At 40.6% G+C, this 16,351-nt stretch overlaps 1 protein-coding gene across 3 annotated transcripts in view; it reads right to left on the bottom strand.

Moving 5' to 3' along the window:
• Positions 1–16,351, bottom strand: part of LOC119141579 (transducin-like enhancer protein 4) — a 98,201-nt gene that overhangs the window by 13,936 nt on the left and 67,914 nt on the right. For all 3 annotated transcript variants that reach the window (XM_037374034.1, XM_037374032.1, XM_037374033.1), the window contains exon 9: positions 483–602. In XM_037374034.1, coding sequence (XP_037229931.1) covers positions 483–602 — 120 coding nt within the window. The remainder of the gene's footprint in view (positions 1–482; positions 603–16,351) is intronic.

Below are 16,351 nucleotides of genomic sequence, written 5' to 3' on the forward strand. Positions count from 1 at the left end.
AAACCAATGAAATGCAAGGCTGCTCACAACTATGCAACATAGTGTTTACTTTTACCAAGCTTTATGTGGTAATACAAGTATAATATTTAGGTCACCCATAGAGCTTCTGCTTTAACAAGTTGCCACACCTACAGCATTCTTCCCAGTTTTCACAGTGGTGAGCAGGATGAAAATGCTCATCCGAAGTTGCACTGCACCGAGGAGTGGAGCCAAGCTAGAGTCCAGATCTACCACGTCTCAGCCTAACCAATGCTCAGTCCTCTTGTCACATGCCTTCCAGGTGCTCTGTATTTATATTGTTAAAAACACTATAAAACGTTGGCACCAAAAAATTTCCACCCAGCATATATGTTAGAGGCAGGCAATAAGAACCTGCTCAACATTTGCCCCTCAATTTTAAAATTAATTATGTGGCAGGAATCAGGTGAAATTACAGAGGAACACTTAAGTTTGGCAACGCACAGTGCAGACAATTTACTCACATAACGAGTTGCTATTTCCTTCTCTTCCGTCTTCTGTTTTTTACTATCTGAAGAATAATCTGTGGAATTTCTGTGCTTTTCTGCTGTTCTGAAACTGGCTGAGGGAGATACAGAAGAGCTCTGCAGCCAGAAGAGACAAAGAAAATACCATCAAGTCACTCATTCAAAACAGTGGTCCATTTGTAACTATCCCTCAGTACAACTTAACCTGATAATGATTTGGAGCTGTTCTCACAGATAGCACTTTGGGTTTTAATCAGTGATAGCTACCCAGCAAAGTATCTTGTATTAGAAGTGCACAATGTGTTGCAAGAGACAAAAACCAGTGATCAACTGATAGATCGTAGCTGCTATCTTCAATGTCAACAAGATGAATGTAGAGCTACTTTGGACCATTTTATGAAAACCATACATTTGCCTGGTTTCGGCTTGTTTCCTCTACAAATATACAGGGTTAAACCAATACTCCCAGAAGAGGGATGGTGGGTGCATATGTGTGTGCATTTGCCGTATAAATCAAGAAGAACAGAGTGGCTCAAGGTAAGTCACACTACAGCAAACATTTGAATGAAGATTTCTAGCAAAGAGAGAAGTAAGCTTCTAAACTGTCTTGAAGCAGGAAAGAACAGGAAAACCACCTGAACTCATTTTATTTTGGCACCTTTTACAGTAACAGTCTACTACCTACAGTAGATGGAAACATAACACAGTGGCTCAGTGAGTCTCTTGCCATTCGACAGCCCATAGTAAGATCATTAAAAAGCGCATGTACCGGGCAGGAAAGAAAATAGTATGTACTTTATGCACTGTCATCCAACAATTCTGCCCTACTCCTTTAAACAAGGCAGGTGACATCTATAAACTCCTACCATATTTCCAAAGCCTTGGTGGAGCCTGTATCTTGGTATACAAAAAAGGAAGTAACGGAAGGTGCAAAGTTCCCTCTGGGATTGATTTTAGCAGCAGCAGCTTTTGGCCCTAGTTCAGAAAAGCATTTAAGTATGCACTAAACTTTATCTCACACTGAAGTCAATAGTTGAACGTACATAATTAAGGATGTGTTCAGGCATTTTGCAGAATTGGAGCTGACAGGAATGGAGATGAAAGTAATTCTCAGTTGCAACCCTGCAAACTGTCTCCATTTCTCTGTCCTCCTATAAGGTGGTGGGAGGAACAACAACCAAAGAAGGTCTTACTGCCAGATTTTGGATCCTCCCATTCATCCTGCAACACTGGTTTTGCAGTTCTTGCTCCATGCACTATGGACAGCTGTTGTTCCACATAAAACCACACAACACAGCAGAACTGGGGTTTTCAGTGCACACCCCAGGTTTTGGGGTTTTCAGTGCACACCTCCCTGGGATTATTTTACAGCTACTACCAGGAACACACACAAACCAAGAAATCAGCGTTTACATTGTGCAAATTCTGTTCCACTCCTATTACTGAATTTCTTCTTTTCCTTATTATACCACAAAATTCTGGTAAGGATTAAGAACACTTAACCACAGAAGTTAAGCTATGGTTGTTGCTCAAGTTATGTGAAAGAACATTTCTGCCGGCTGGGACACTCAGGTCTTCCTCTCTGCTTCTCTAAAATTCCCAATTCTTGTCAACAGCAGCTCAGATTAATGAGAGGTAGAATCTGCAAAAATCTTCCATCTTTTTGATTAGTAACTGTTAATTACTCTCTAAGTACACTGAGTGCAAATAAACATTTTAGAACAAAGCTAGTGCCGAACACAGCCTGTGCCTTTCCCATTTGCCAGCCTGCCCGCCTTCCACTCTCTCTCTCGCTCTCTCTCTCTCTCTCGCTCTTTCCCTGACAGTATAAAATAGGTAGACAAGGATTTCTCATCCTGAGCAAATACATCTTAAAATACATTTACTGATTTATATTTTAAGTACATCGTTAATCAACTATTATAGTAAATGACACAAACTAACAATGTTATTTTTTGTTCTGAAGAGACAGCACGTGTTAAGACATTTGGAGACAGTAGCGGCAGTAGGCACAGAAGCCCTTAAAATAAAGGCCAAGGAGAAATGTAGTATTAGATGAACTGATGGCTGGGAAGATGTATTTGTTTACTGCAACAATATAGCATAGTCTTTTGTGAAAGATTTTAATAGTATGCTCCTATTTCATTCATATTCCTTTACAGTTTGAGAGGCAGTAGCTTGTAATGTGAATTTAATTCATTATTTCTCAACTTCACCCTACAGACAGCAATGTACTTTAAAATGAAGAAAAATAATCACCAGTAAACTACAAATTAGTGGTGTCTAAAGAACTAAACTACTGCACTTATTTAAATAGAAATGTTTATTTTCATAAATTTGAAACAATATAGTTTCATTTTTCACTATCTAGTTAGCTATGTGCTACAGATACCATTTTAATCTTTGATTTCACTGCTTAATAAAGTAATAAATTAAAGCTCCCTACTAGAATGATAAAATAGCTAATTATCACTAGCACATAAAGGATGAGCACCACATTGGGCACTGGGTGCACACTGCTTAATGGTTTTATTGCTTCAAAGATGGATCAGACCCGATACCAATACGAAAAGATCTTGCTTGGCCATAGCCAATGAGCTATGGTCTAGATCTTCCTATGGACCTAATGTACTATTTCCAGTGTGCAAGGGACAACATTATTAGCCATACTGAGTTCCCACTATTGTTGGCAATAGCTTTTCAACCTATAAACATTTGTAAGGATCTATCTCCAGTGAGAAATACCGGGATGTAACAATGTCCTCATGGTTTCCACTGAAATCAGATTCTGGAATATAATCCCGTACCCACCCACACCATGGTCCTTGAGCGTGCAAGTCTACATACTCCAAGAGAGGTCCTTACATTTGCAGACAGTGCAAGAAAACCTCCATCAAAGCAGACTGTTTAGCTGTCAGACTCCACCCTGTTCCTTGATTAAAACATCAGTGCTTTCCTAACAGCTGCCTTTAAGAAGCTGGAACAGGATAGCTACTTAGAGAAATTAAGTGATTCAGCATTATGACTTGGCAGGCTGTAACTTAATGGGCCAAAGTCCTGATTTTAGTAACTATTAAAATTTATAGAGAAATAAAGTCTTTCCATGCTGCTGTTTTCTTCAATAAAATGCATTAATCTACTAGAGAGTAGCATTTTCCTACTAACCAACACTGAGTTTGCTCATACATAATGATTAGATCACACATAGGAAAAAATACTCTTTGGTGAAAGTAGGTTTCTGTTTTAGCAAAACGTACCACTTTTTAATATAATGCTTGGGTAGAACATTTTTATTCACGTTAAATAAATGACAAAATGCTGACAAAACCCAACTGAAATACACATTTATAGAAGGGCTGAGAATGCTGCCTTGCTCGTGTGGTTTGCTTAAGACATGGGACAGTGTGTTTCTAGTGCAGGACCCGCAGTATCTTTTGCACCAGGCTGTAAAGCATGGCATGTTACACAGTTCAGTATATATCTGGGGCAGTGCCAAGCACAGTGCTGACTGAAAAGATCTCCCACCACAAGTACCGCGCTGTTTTCTCTCCAACACCGGCAGGGTGCTGCTCCTGGTGGAGTACTAGTGCCACACAGGCACAAATTAAATGAACATAGAGGCCCATACAAGTCTTTTATGCAGCCTTAAAATTACCAAAATTCTCACCAGTAACAGGGCAAACTCCAGTGTGCTTACTGCCTGTTTGGGATAATTAATACTTCAGATTGCTAGGAAAAGAAAAAAAACTGTCACCGTTTTAACCCCGACTTCCACTGGAAGTTACTTGCATTAACATAGATGACTCCCACAGTAACAGGGCAGAAAAATCAATATGGTCAGATTGCACAGCCATCCAACTGCTCTCAAATCCTGCCGGCCCCAACTCCTCATACGCTGGCTTCTGCAGATGAAGACCTGGCCTGAGCAGACTAAGTGGTAATTAAATGAAATCAGTGTTAAAAGTAATGACTACAGATGACAGCATGAAAAGCCCTCCCACATGATATAGCTGGTAACTCTTTAAAGCACTCACGAATATGACCATTCCCCAGCGTACCCTTACTACTACTCCAAAATTATGTATTTGGAGTGTAATAATTAAAACAATAATTCCCAACAAAGTGGGAATTAAGAGATAATTGACCATCCTGAAGTATTAAGCAAACTGCAGTAAAAGCCAAGGATGCTCAACGCTAAGGTCAATTACGGTGTAATTGTCTGAATGACATTATTGCTGTTATAAAGTCTGTTGAAAGTATAAAAGAAACTATAAAAATGGATACAATATGCATTGCAGGGAAATGACCAGGCAGTAATGCTGCTTGGTTGGCTGGTGCCAGTGTTGTAGATGGATGTACCACTGCCAGAGCTTGGACTTAGGCACTGCTCCAGGCTTAGGCCTGCAGCACTGAGCTCTCTAAGACAAAACTGTACGCTTAAAAACAAATTCTGGTGAGTAATGAGCAGTATGAAGTGGGAGAGGTCCCACCAGAGGGGTGACAGGACACAGTGTAAGAAACACCGGGACGAGAAGAAGGGGCAGTCCAGTGCAGCCCACAGAGACTATGCACACAGGGAGAAAAACTACATGTAACCAAGAGCAAACCCTCTGCATAGCTCTAAGGCAACACCCATCTGACCACAAAAATGTATTAATTTACATTCACCTGTAGGCACATGTACATTGAGGGAGAAGGTGTAAACGCTGTGGACTGCTCTGTAGACACCATATGGAGTGTCTGCATAGTGGCTGTGCTCCTGAGGTACCCACACCTATGCTGCTACTACACCTTTTTGCTATTATTATTACTATTACTACATTACTATTATTGCTATTACTAGAACCTAGTATCCACTCCAGCCTCACAGATTTTGTGCTCTTTGCTGCAATTTCCCAACATCCCCTCTTTGCTGCCCTTACTTAGGCAAGCAGGTTTTCCTTATCATACCCTTTAGGTATATGCAGTGGGTTGTGATCAGGCTGACAGGTAGTACAGCCTGTAGCGCATCTCCTCCAAAATGGTTCACCAAAGGAGAGGAGGCTGGTAGCCAAGTACTGTTCTCACCTGTATTACCATGTCAAGGCAAACTTTTTTAATATTTTCACCTCCCCTTTTTCCAACTTGTTTCTCTAGCAACCCAAACTGAAACCCAACTTCTACTTCGCCACACCATATTTTTTTTTTCTTATTCCTTGCCTTTTCCCTGTAGCTGCATTTTCAGATACCAGACAAAGTCACAGTAATTGTTAGTGAAAAATGCTACTAACTAGCTAGGAAAGATGCAGAACAAAGCTGGTTTTAATATCACGTAACCCTGTCTGAGCTAACTGGATTGAGTTTAGTAATCAAAAGCATGATAATAATTTTTAATACAAACTTAAGATTAAAATAACTTTCAAGTTTTATATAGCATTTTTACTAATTAACTTCACAAATTGCAAAATTAATGAAGTTAATTAGTTGATAAGCATGTTATAAAAAACATCAAAGTCTAGATGTGCAGTGCTTTTGCAAAAGCAGTATGAGACAGCCATAAATAAGTCCAGAATAAAGAGAATGTGTAGGCTCAGCAGTTAAGTCTTCAAAACACAAGTGTTCTCAAAAGTTTATATGCACAGAAGTATAGATATGTACGTTTGTATACAGATATATTTAAAGAAATTACACACACACAAAGATATCTGTGTAACTGTTTACACTGGTGATCTGCTTGCTCTGGTGATACCATTGTGATATTTAATCTAAGCTAATTAAAAGCATCAATGTCTATATGTTATGAAACAGATGATAAAATGAACAATAAACCACTATGGTTGCATACATTAATTCCAGTCACGTATTTCAACATACACTTACCAATTTGCTGGAAAAGCTAAGTGAGCCACACAGCAGAAGCTGGAGATACCTAGCAATTTTGACGTATAATCCTATCAGCATGTGCTCTTGTTTCTCAGGCCCCTCCTGGTGTACAGGTGCATGGTGGTGGCAAGAAAAGGTGTTTAAAGCAATGGTGAGGGCTGCTGGCTAGCCTTTCACAGATGGATTTTTTTTCAATAAATCTTTTAAAATACAGTTTCTCCAGTAATCACTGGCAGAAGAACATAACACACATAAGGCCTAATCACTGCTGACACTGTGAGGGTTAAATGATGGAGAGAAGAACCAATGCAGCTTAAGTACAAGCAATGAAGCAGTAGAGGAACACAGCTGTGAGGCAAAAAGGAAAGGCAGGTTTAGGTTAAAGTATATCTTAGCACAGGCACATGAAGGTAGTGAAAAATCAAGGAGTGTGGCAAGAATAACAAGCACCCTTTGGTAAGCAAGACAGTTTGAACAAAGGACCTGGTTTCAGCAGGGAACAAAAGAAAAAGAAACAGATGGGCAGGAAAAGGAGTTAAACACTTCTGATACGTTTACAGAAGCTTCAAAGTTCACAGATTACATTTACCATCAAGTCTGCTCTCCACATCTGCCAACTCGTAAATATTGAATTTAATTGATGGTAACACAACCCAGGCATTGTCAAACATCCTCCCCTTTAATCCACAGAGCAAATCACCAGATCCATTCTCCATTCAGCACCCTTCCCTTCAGCCTCCTCCCCTTTGAACAGACCCCAAACTAAGGCCACATTCTTCAGTACACAGTGGAGCACGTAATTTAGAGGGAGTGAAAAGATTTGCAAGGTGTTAAGGCACAAATTGCAACTGGTATAGGCAATACTGAGGGTGAGCCCCAGGGCATATGCAGGCTGCAAAGGAATTCTGTCCCTAATGATCCCAGAAAAGATAAGGGCTCCAGGATAACAAGGGCTCAAGCTGGAAACAGTACCAAACAGGGCAAGCCTGCTGCTGGCAATTCAAAAAATAAATGCCAAAATCTGAGACAAAGCTGCATGTTGGTCATCACGGCATACAAACTTCTAAATGTTACCTTAAACAAAATCTGACACACTAAAACAGAGGGGTCAAAGGCCAGGAAGTTATGGAGATTCAGAAGAACTGAGGGTAAATATAATCGTCTTCGGAAATCTGATGAACAGAGCAGTGCCAAGGAAATACAGCACTACAGCTCTCTCTTCAAATATTTATTTGGGGTTCCAATTACTGATCTTTCATGCTATTTCCTTCAGCAGAGACCTGAAACAGTTTGAGCAGCTCTACCAAAAGAGAAACAGAAACAGAGGAGAGAATACTGGGAGTTAACCAGCGAGAAAGAGCCAGGGAGAGCATGCAATCACAGGATAAGAAAAAAAGCTTAACAAGCCAGAGCATTCAATGCAGCAATTTAATTGTGGGCTCCCCACCATGAAAAAGAGAGAGCAGGATAACCACCAGCCTGCATTACAGGCTTTGATTCAACAGCGTGCCACGACACAAGGAAAAGCACCAGCGTTCCGTGAGCATTCAAAAGCCTATGACGGATGCACACAGAAAATTCCCAACATCCAACATATCTCCAGAATATTAACACTAATTACATTTTTCATAGTGACTGAATTTAAACAGAACATACAAGTTAATTCAGTTCATTTTTAGAATAGTAAGAAGACACTAAAGACAGAATGGTTTATGACAGCCATTAAAGGCCTGTGTCAGCCTGCTTTACACTTTGTTAAAAAGTATCTGCAAGAATCACAAAAACCCTTTGAAGAATTAACTGGGTTTTGCTTAGAGTCCTCTTTTCAGACTGAGCACCACAGTAAAACTGTTATCCTTTCACTTTGCACAGCGATTAAAGTGGACTGTACGGCACTGAGCCAAGCTGAACACAACACTTTCCTGCAGCGGCTCAAGCCACAGGGGTTATAAAAATCTCATCAGTACCGGCAACAGAGGTTAGGAGGTAAAAAACACACGCCTACACCCCCCAGATTTTCCATGTTAAAGTAGTAATGATCAGGCTTTAGAGCATTACCTTCTCCAGGGATAGCTAAATGGCTTCAGTTTACATGTGACAGGTCCTAACAACTTTCTCCTGGGATTTATGTTCCCATCTAATTCTTCATTTGGACCAGAAGGATATAACCTACCACTAATTAGCCTTTTTTTCTTGCTTTAAAACCACAGAGATCACGTCTGAAGGCAGTCCCACAAGACTCCCCATTTAGCTGCTTTCAGTGTGTCCCAGAGCCCCACATTTTTAGTTTTGGTTACATCTACCATTGGCTATATTCATGGCAAAGTCATCAGTTTTGAGTTTTCACATTTCTGTTCCCTTCCAGTCTATCCATGTGTACTAACCCTTCAGGGAAAACCACTTTCATTTTCTTTGCTTCTGTCTGTTTGTCTCTAAAAGATTTTATAGTTGTTTTGCTGCAAAGATGACCTAGGAGACGATATGCAAACAAAGCAAATTATTGTTTTAACTGAATACTTCACAGATGGAGCTGATGATCTCTTTCCACACTTTCTGACTTGTTCCCTACCCTCATTTTTAATCTAATTTGTTCCTGACTTGATCAGTAGAAAAGCGATGGGAAAGAGGTGGTCTTCAAGAGGCTACCGTGATTACAAAAAGCACCCTAAAATTCAACAGAAACATTCACTCCACATCCTGATTGCTTCAATCAGCAGAAACATGTTCACATGTTTTTCTCAGGTATTAACTAAGAGACTGGCAATTCACTCACCTCTTCCCCTGCCAGACTTTGTGGGGCTTCTGAAGACTTGATATATTTTATGCTTTTCTAGTACTATACCTGATTAAGGAAGCCAGAGCCACAGCTAAGCTCCCAGTGAAAACAGAATTCATTATCCAACCCGTCTCTTAATTGGGCAGGTGGGTAAAACATGGCCAGGTGCTATTAAATATTTGCAAATTCCAGTTCATGCTGATTCTGAAGCAAAACATTCTCTCAACTACCTATAAAAATACCTTTCAGAAAGCAACCTTTGAGCACTACTGTTCGCCTCTCTGCCCAAATAGCATCCAAGCCCATTACATCTGCCTCACTTCATCTACACTCACTCACTTGTGTTCCCAAGACCCTTGTTCAGGAAATTATCGCATTTCCTATTCAGAAAAGCACTTGAGCAGATGCCAGATTTGAGGCACACACTTTGATCTCAGGGAAGTCACAAGGCAGATAAAGAAATCAGAGGAATGTACATATGTGCTGAACTTTAGATGCCTACTGCACACTACCCTGAATCTGGACCTCAGCCTGCTGCAAAAATAATTGTCGCCAGTCTGCTTCTTCAAATCAAGGACCCTGGTAAGTGGAACGGATGGAGAAGTGGTGGGAACACAGATCCTGCAGTCAGCCTTAAAGCAGTTACATCAGTACATAATAGCATGTTGTATGTACAACACCTACTCTGAAGACTGAAAAATAAAAGACACAGTCCTTTCTGCCAGATTTTTAGATGCATTACAACTCCTGAACATCCTCAAGCTTTGCCAAGAGAAGCAGCAGTAGCTTTTACGTTTTTGGGCCTTTCATTATTTATATTAGACAGGCCATGCTGTTAATTTTTTAAACATAAAAGCACGATCAAATACTAACTTCGGGCTAGTTGGAAATGTTTTGATGTCAGCAATGAGCAACCAATACATTTTTAATTCAGGCCAGAGGACAGGAAAAGCAAAAATCTCCCTCTTGTACTCCCCCACACTCTGCAAAGTAGTTAAGTGTGATAACTGGCGTGCACACACATGACCTTCTGTTCTGTTCAAATAAGTTATCTTAGATAATTTGTGAAGACTGTTCTCTCTCATTTAAGTATTTCATAACACAATCCATCTTTCCCTTTGCTTTTGTTAAGGAAAGACTACAGTAATCCCCCTAAAACAGCATTCTGGCAAACGCTCCTAAATTATGTAATTCACTATGTTCAACTCCACTGTTATAATCATTTTCAAGGAAGAAGGGTATAATACATTATCGTTATAGCTATGCAATCCTGAGTTGAATTTTTCTTGGCTGAATTCCTAACACTTTAATGCTGAAATTGATCTGTTTTAAAAACATCATGTGAAAGGTTTTTTAAATACCATACATGCTCAAGCTCTTTATTTTAAATGGTTTAGAAATGAGCTGGTGGAAATAGGAGAAAAAAAAAATAAAAGGTCTTACGTCCTCTAATCTAGCATTAAGTACATTTTAGAGAACAACAAACATGTTTTCAAACAAACTATTGCAGTGTACAAATTACCCAGCAGGGACGGAGATAACAATACCTATGGTGTAGGTTTAGAGCTGAGAAGTTGACATTTCATCAAGGTTGTCTAGGAAACCATTTTTTAAATTTATTTATAAAACAAAATGAGTTTGTTTCCATTTGGGATGCCTCTAGAGAAGCTGCCAAGTAACAAGTTTATTAAAATGACAAGTTCAAGTTACTTTTCTTGTTGACCGTAAATAACCTCCCTGTGAGCCAATTAAAAGCGTGGAGATCAAAGGCCCAAGCAGCAGTATAAAACCAGGAATTAGAGGGTTGAGGGAAAGTCTGCCCAGGCTTCCTCAATATGGAAAATTTCCTCCAGCCACCATTCACTCAGGTAGCGCAACAGCGAAGACGAACTTTTTTGGACTTGCTTTGGAGTACGTTAAAAACCAACGCCCATATTTTAATGGGCACCTAACCAAGCAGCTTGATTTTATGCACAGTCAGGAATTATTTTAGTTGTAAAGACTGATCCAGATGAGACTGAAGCAGCTAGATGGTGAGAAGGCAAAAAATGAGCTGGGAAGGATGAACAGGATAACTTGTAAAACGGGTTTCTCAGTAGGGAAGGGTTATTAAATCGCAAATTGCAGCAGTTTGTCAGTGCATTTCTTCTCCTGAGCTGCCAAGACCATGACTTTTCAAGGCAGAAGTGAGAATAGGTAGCAAAGTGTTCCCTAATGCAAGGCTTGACTACTATGATGATCTCTGCACACACCATCTTCAGATCAGACATCTATGTAGGGTACACTATATAGGTATCCTGATGAGTATGTGAGGGCTTTACATCAAGTACACAAAGCACTACTAGCAAGTCTCTAGCTAGAATTTAAGAGGCTGAGCTGTAAGTTACACCACGGTTTACTAACCAACATCTGGGCTGCTTGAGCAACAGCAAACTCTGTTTCCTTGTAACGCCACGCCACCTTGCTTACTGTCAGTAATGAGCTAAATCCTGTCCTAAGACAAAGAAAATCTTGAATTTTAAAAAGGGTCTTCATTACTGCTTCCTAGTGTGATGAGGACAAATTCTGAACCTGTCCAGCCTGCCCCTCTCCATTTCAGTCCTGTCCCACCACATAACAGGGTGGGAAGTGAAGAAAAGGCTTTTGGCATTTGTTTGACTAGTAAGACCATCAGACTGCCCATTGGGCATAGACTTTAGTTCTGACAGTAAATGTAAATTTCCATTTAAAAACACCTAGAGCACCAGATGGAGCCCTTACAGTGAGAAAGTGTAACAAGCTCTTTCACAGCAGGCACAATTGTATCCAGAGTTGCAGCCCGCAGATCGAAATCCTTCTTCCCTGCCTACACGCTCTCCCTGCAGGATGTTTTCACTACTGACAAAAATCACATTCCCACACCCACCTCTGGGGCTGCTCCCTCCAGATAGCAGCCCTGGAGGAAGCCTGGGAGAGTCCTCCAGCTGTGCAGCAGCCCACGCTGGGCACCCTGCTGGCTGGCAGCAGAGCACTGTGCTGACAACCCTGATCCACAGCTGAACAACCTTGCTCCACATATGGAAATAGGCAGAAACCTGCTACCATGGCCGCAGGCCAGAGGTAACGCAATGGGGAACAGCTCAGGCATGGTGCTGGGCTGTCGAAGTCATGCTGCTGGTGGGTGGTGTGCTACGAAGAGGGGCTAGCATCAGCCCCAGGGTTTCAGTGGTGTGCTTCGTGGCACAGTGTATATACGCTGCATGACAGCTGGTTAGCCCAGTGAGGATGTTGCACATGTAACTACCCTTGCTGTGACCCTCCTAACAGTGCGGTGGGCTTCCAGCAATCCTGCTACATCTACAACCTTGCACAGTACTGAAGGAGTCATACCACACACAAGTGCAATGTAATCGAACCCCAAGGAAGGATGAAAATTCAAGCAAAGCTTCTCTTCTGAAAAAACATACAGAGATTAGGTAGTCAACTGAAACTGGAATTAGCCCAAAAGGAAACTAGCCCACACAAGCTGCCACCAGAAAGCAGTGTGCATATGCTTGCCATGGATTGGACTCAAATCCACTGTTTTAAAAGGAAGAACTAGGGGAAAATGGATCACAAGGTAATGCTGATCTCTGAGCAAAAAAACCCTAAAACCAGGAAGGATGGAAAACTGTTTCTATTTGGGAAATCTAGGTTCAGTAGTCTGCTCTTTCATCTGATTGTGTGAAGTCAATTAAGCCTCTTCATGCCTCGGTTCATTATCTATAAAATAGGGATAATTTCAGAAGCCTAGAGAGCATTTCTTTCCCTTACAGGGTTGTTGTGAGGATTAATGTATTGAAGATTTGGAGATACTCCAGTATCAGAGGGATGGATCCATTAAATACGCTAGACCGAAATGATAAATTAAAAAAAAAAGGGGGGGGGGAGGGCAGGGGGAATCAGTCTTCCTTGTATCAGCAAAAACACAACTAAAGCAATCAAACTACTACATCAGAGTGCCTATATTAAACTCCAGAAACTAGTATGTCTACAAGTACTAGCTTGACATTGGAAATGTAAAAAAGGAAACACTTCTGCATCATATGTAAAACTGTATTCAGCTAAACTCATGAGAGCCTAAAGCCACTACATCTGAGACATAACTAACTTAATACCCTGCACAGCATTTCAGGAAGAAAATACTGGTGGGGGTGTTTTTTAAATTACCCATGGGCAACAGAATTAACCAGGAAATGTGCTATCTGCAAGCTTGTCTTTGAAAATGATTTTTCTCAAATTAACCTTATGTATATGAAATGTGAACAAAGCCAAACCTGCAGCTGCCTACTGCCTAATAAACTCAAACCTGCACTTCAGAATTTGCAAGGCCTTCTCAAAGACAGCCAGATGTCATATAAACCTCTCTGATTTTAAAAATGCAGAGCCAGGCTTCCCATCATCACTTCTTTTACTATAACCCACCAAGTAGTCTTTTATTGCTTTGTGCTATGCAGTGTTTGCACTTACAGCACTCCATAAATAAGAAAAACAAACAGGGTGTGTGCTTATCTGATTAAAATTGAATGTAAATTATATGCAAAATAGGTGCAGCCCACTGGCTCATGGCAAGTTGCCAGTAAAGACCTTCTGTTCTGAAGGTTGTACACCACTGATTTAGGGCATCATGTCTCTGTCATACTTCTACTTCTGTCTCATTATTTTACTGTTTCCTGTGCTATATTACGAATGTTCTTTCCCATCTTCAATCTCATTCCTATCTGGCTAGCTTAGCACTCCATTTTCGTACTATCTGATACCAGATTATGCAAAAAAATCTTACCCCGTGATACATAATCATTTTTCAATTTGGGCAAATCCAATCCAAACTCAGCCTGCGTAGTATGCCACTTCTCTCTCTCCTTGCTACTGTAACCATTCAAAACCATTGTTACTCCAATGCAAATTCTTTCCAGAATCACTTTCCATCTTCCAGGTCTCGGATTCCTGATAACTTGTGCCTTCTCCTGGTAAAGTACAGCTTGGGGCCCTTCTTTCAGCTCTGCAAGCAAAGCAGATTAGCCTAAAGAGCTAACTCTGTGTGAACAAGTACAGGGGAAAGTGCATTTCACATGAAATCAGAACACCATCCAAGCTTGATTAAGAAGCATACGGGCAATGCTGTAGAACATTCATGAGTTATTTTTTCTGAATTCTCACACAATTTAGATGATCCAAAACTGGATTTCCCAAATGCTGTGCAGACATGATTAAGGAATATATTTGTTTTGACTGTGCTTTAAGTCCCTACTTTTCAGTGATTTCTCACTTTTCCTTCATTCAAGGTTGAAATTTGCTATGAGAATTTCTTTAGCCCCCTGCAGAATTGTTCAGTGTATTCCCCAAAGGAGGAGACAAAAAGAATTGGGGATTCATCATGCACAAACTGATATTTACAGTAACGCTACTCCCAGTACGTTTGCTGGAAATAGCTTGGTATTTCTTCACTTTCTTTTAATATCTGTAGGATTAATAACAAATTCAGGCCCTGATCCCACAGTATTTAACATCTGGGCAAAATGCTTCTTGCTGACGTCCACAGGGCTGTGATTTGGCACAATAAACATGCTGCATGTTACAAGAAACCTTAGTAATGGCAGCAGGAAAAGGCAATTTCTTTCTTATCTCTTTTTGAGCTTCCCTTCTTTTCTTATTGTGAGGAGACTAGGAACAATACGGCAACCATAACAAAGAGGAATAAAGAAAACACTCACAGATGATTGCTCAAAGTGGGTCCATAAACACCACGACTACCTCGCTACTCATGGTGTTTGATTTTAGCACAACTTGAAGCTGCATGAAGGCAGACAAGAAAAAATACCTGCATATAACAACTTTGGTGCTCCAAAACCCTATGGGCACCTCAGAAACCACCAGACACACAGACTACAGTACAAGGAATACCTTTGTATGCCTTCAACCAGCAACACAAAATGGTGTCTTCTTTCATTGCAGTGGTGTCTTCACCCCTGTGAACTCTATTTGCCACTTTCCAGTTGACCTGCACAACACTCTGAGGTTGATTGCAACAAAAAACTACAGCTGGAACAACAAATTTGAAGCATCTGTCCTGCCAGGTGGTAAGACCTTCCAGATCATCCACTAACTTCCTCCATGACCGGTCAAGGTAACCATATTTCACAACACATTAATTGCATTAAGGGTCCCAAGGAAACGATGCTCAGGCACAACACTCAGAGCTAGAGAAGGCTAGAACAACCTCGCAGCTCCTTCAGGGCCAAAACTGCCTTTTCAGCAAAGATACCCTAATGCGACTCTATTCTTCTGCCTCTATTCTCTGCCACCTCGCAAGACAGACTTGAAAATGACGACAGGCAAAAAAGAAGCAACGACAAAACCATGAGTAAGGCAGAGGTACAAAGGTTAGTCTTTGTGAGCCAGAAACCACAAGGATAGGCATCTTACACGTGTATTTTAAAATGCTTTCTCTCTCTCTCCTTCTTCTCTTCCTCAAAGACTAAGTGCAAAATGAAATCATCTTACAGAAGGACAGCTGCTTCCCCCCTGTGTTCAATCATTCCAGTCACACTATGTTGTCCAGTAACCTGCATTGATAATTCCTCATGAATAAAATGCCAACATTATCATCCACAGCTATGTTGTTGACATGCTTTTGCTATTTCACTAAAAATACCATTAATTTTCTGGCTTCACAACAGCTGAGCTACTCCCCATTTAAATATACAAAAGAGTATTTTGTTTAAACCAAATTAAAAGCGTTCCAGTAAATGACTTCAATTTTGCTGGCTATACTACTTAGTATATACTGTTCTATTTAATCCTCTCTTTTCGCAACTCTACTCCTACCACCACCACCACCACCACTCTTTTCTTTCTCCCCTTCCCCCACCCCCCTTGCCTTCTTATACTTAATCCTTTCATGCCAGGAACTGGATTTGCCCAGCAAGACATTCACAGTCAGAAAGAGCTTCAAAACATGGTGCCAAAGAGTTAAGGCAATGGTGAAATCACCTCTGCTGTTTTTATTCACTTGTTTGCCAAAACATATTTAACAGTAAAGAAAAGGAAGGGAAAGGGGAGAGGGAAACACACAAATGCTGAACACACCTTCCATTCCCCATCCAGATAAACTCAACATTCCCCATTTAAGTCGGAATGAAAACCATCATTACTGCCAAGCCCTCCTGGCATCTCACCACTTTATTTGTTCCCATTTGTATCTAATGCT

Source organism: Falco rusticolus, chromosome Z (genome assembly GCF_015220075.1).
Source record: "Falco rusticolus isolate bFalRus1 chromosome Z, bFalRus1.pri, whole genome shotgun sequence".
In the NCBI taxonomy this organism is placed as follows: Eukaryota; Metazoa; Chordata; class Aves; order Falconiformes; family Falconidae; genus Falco; species Falco rusticolus.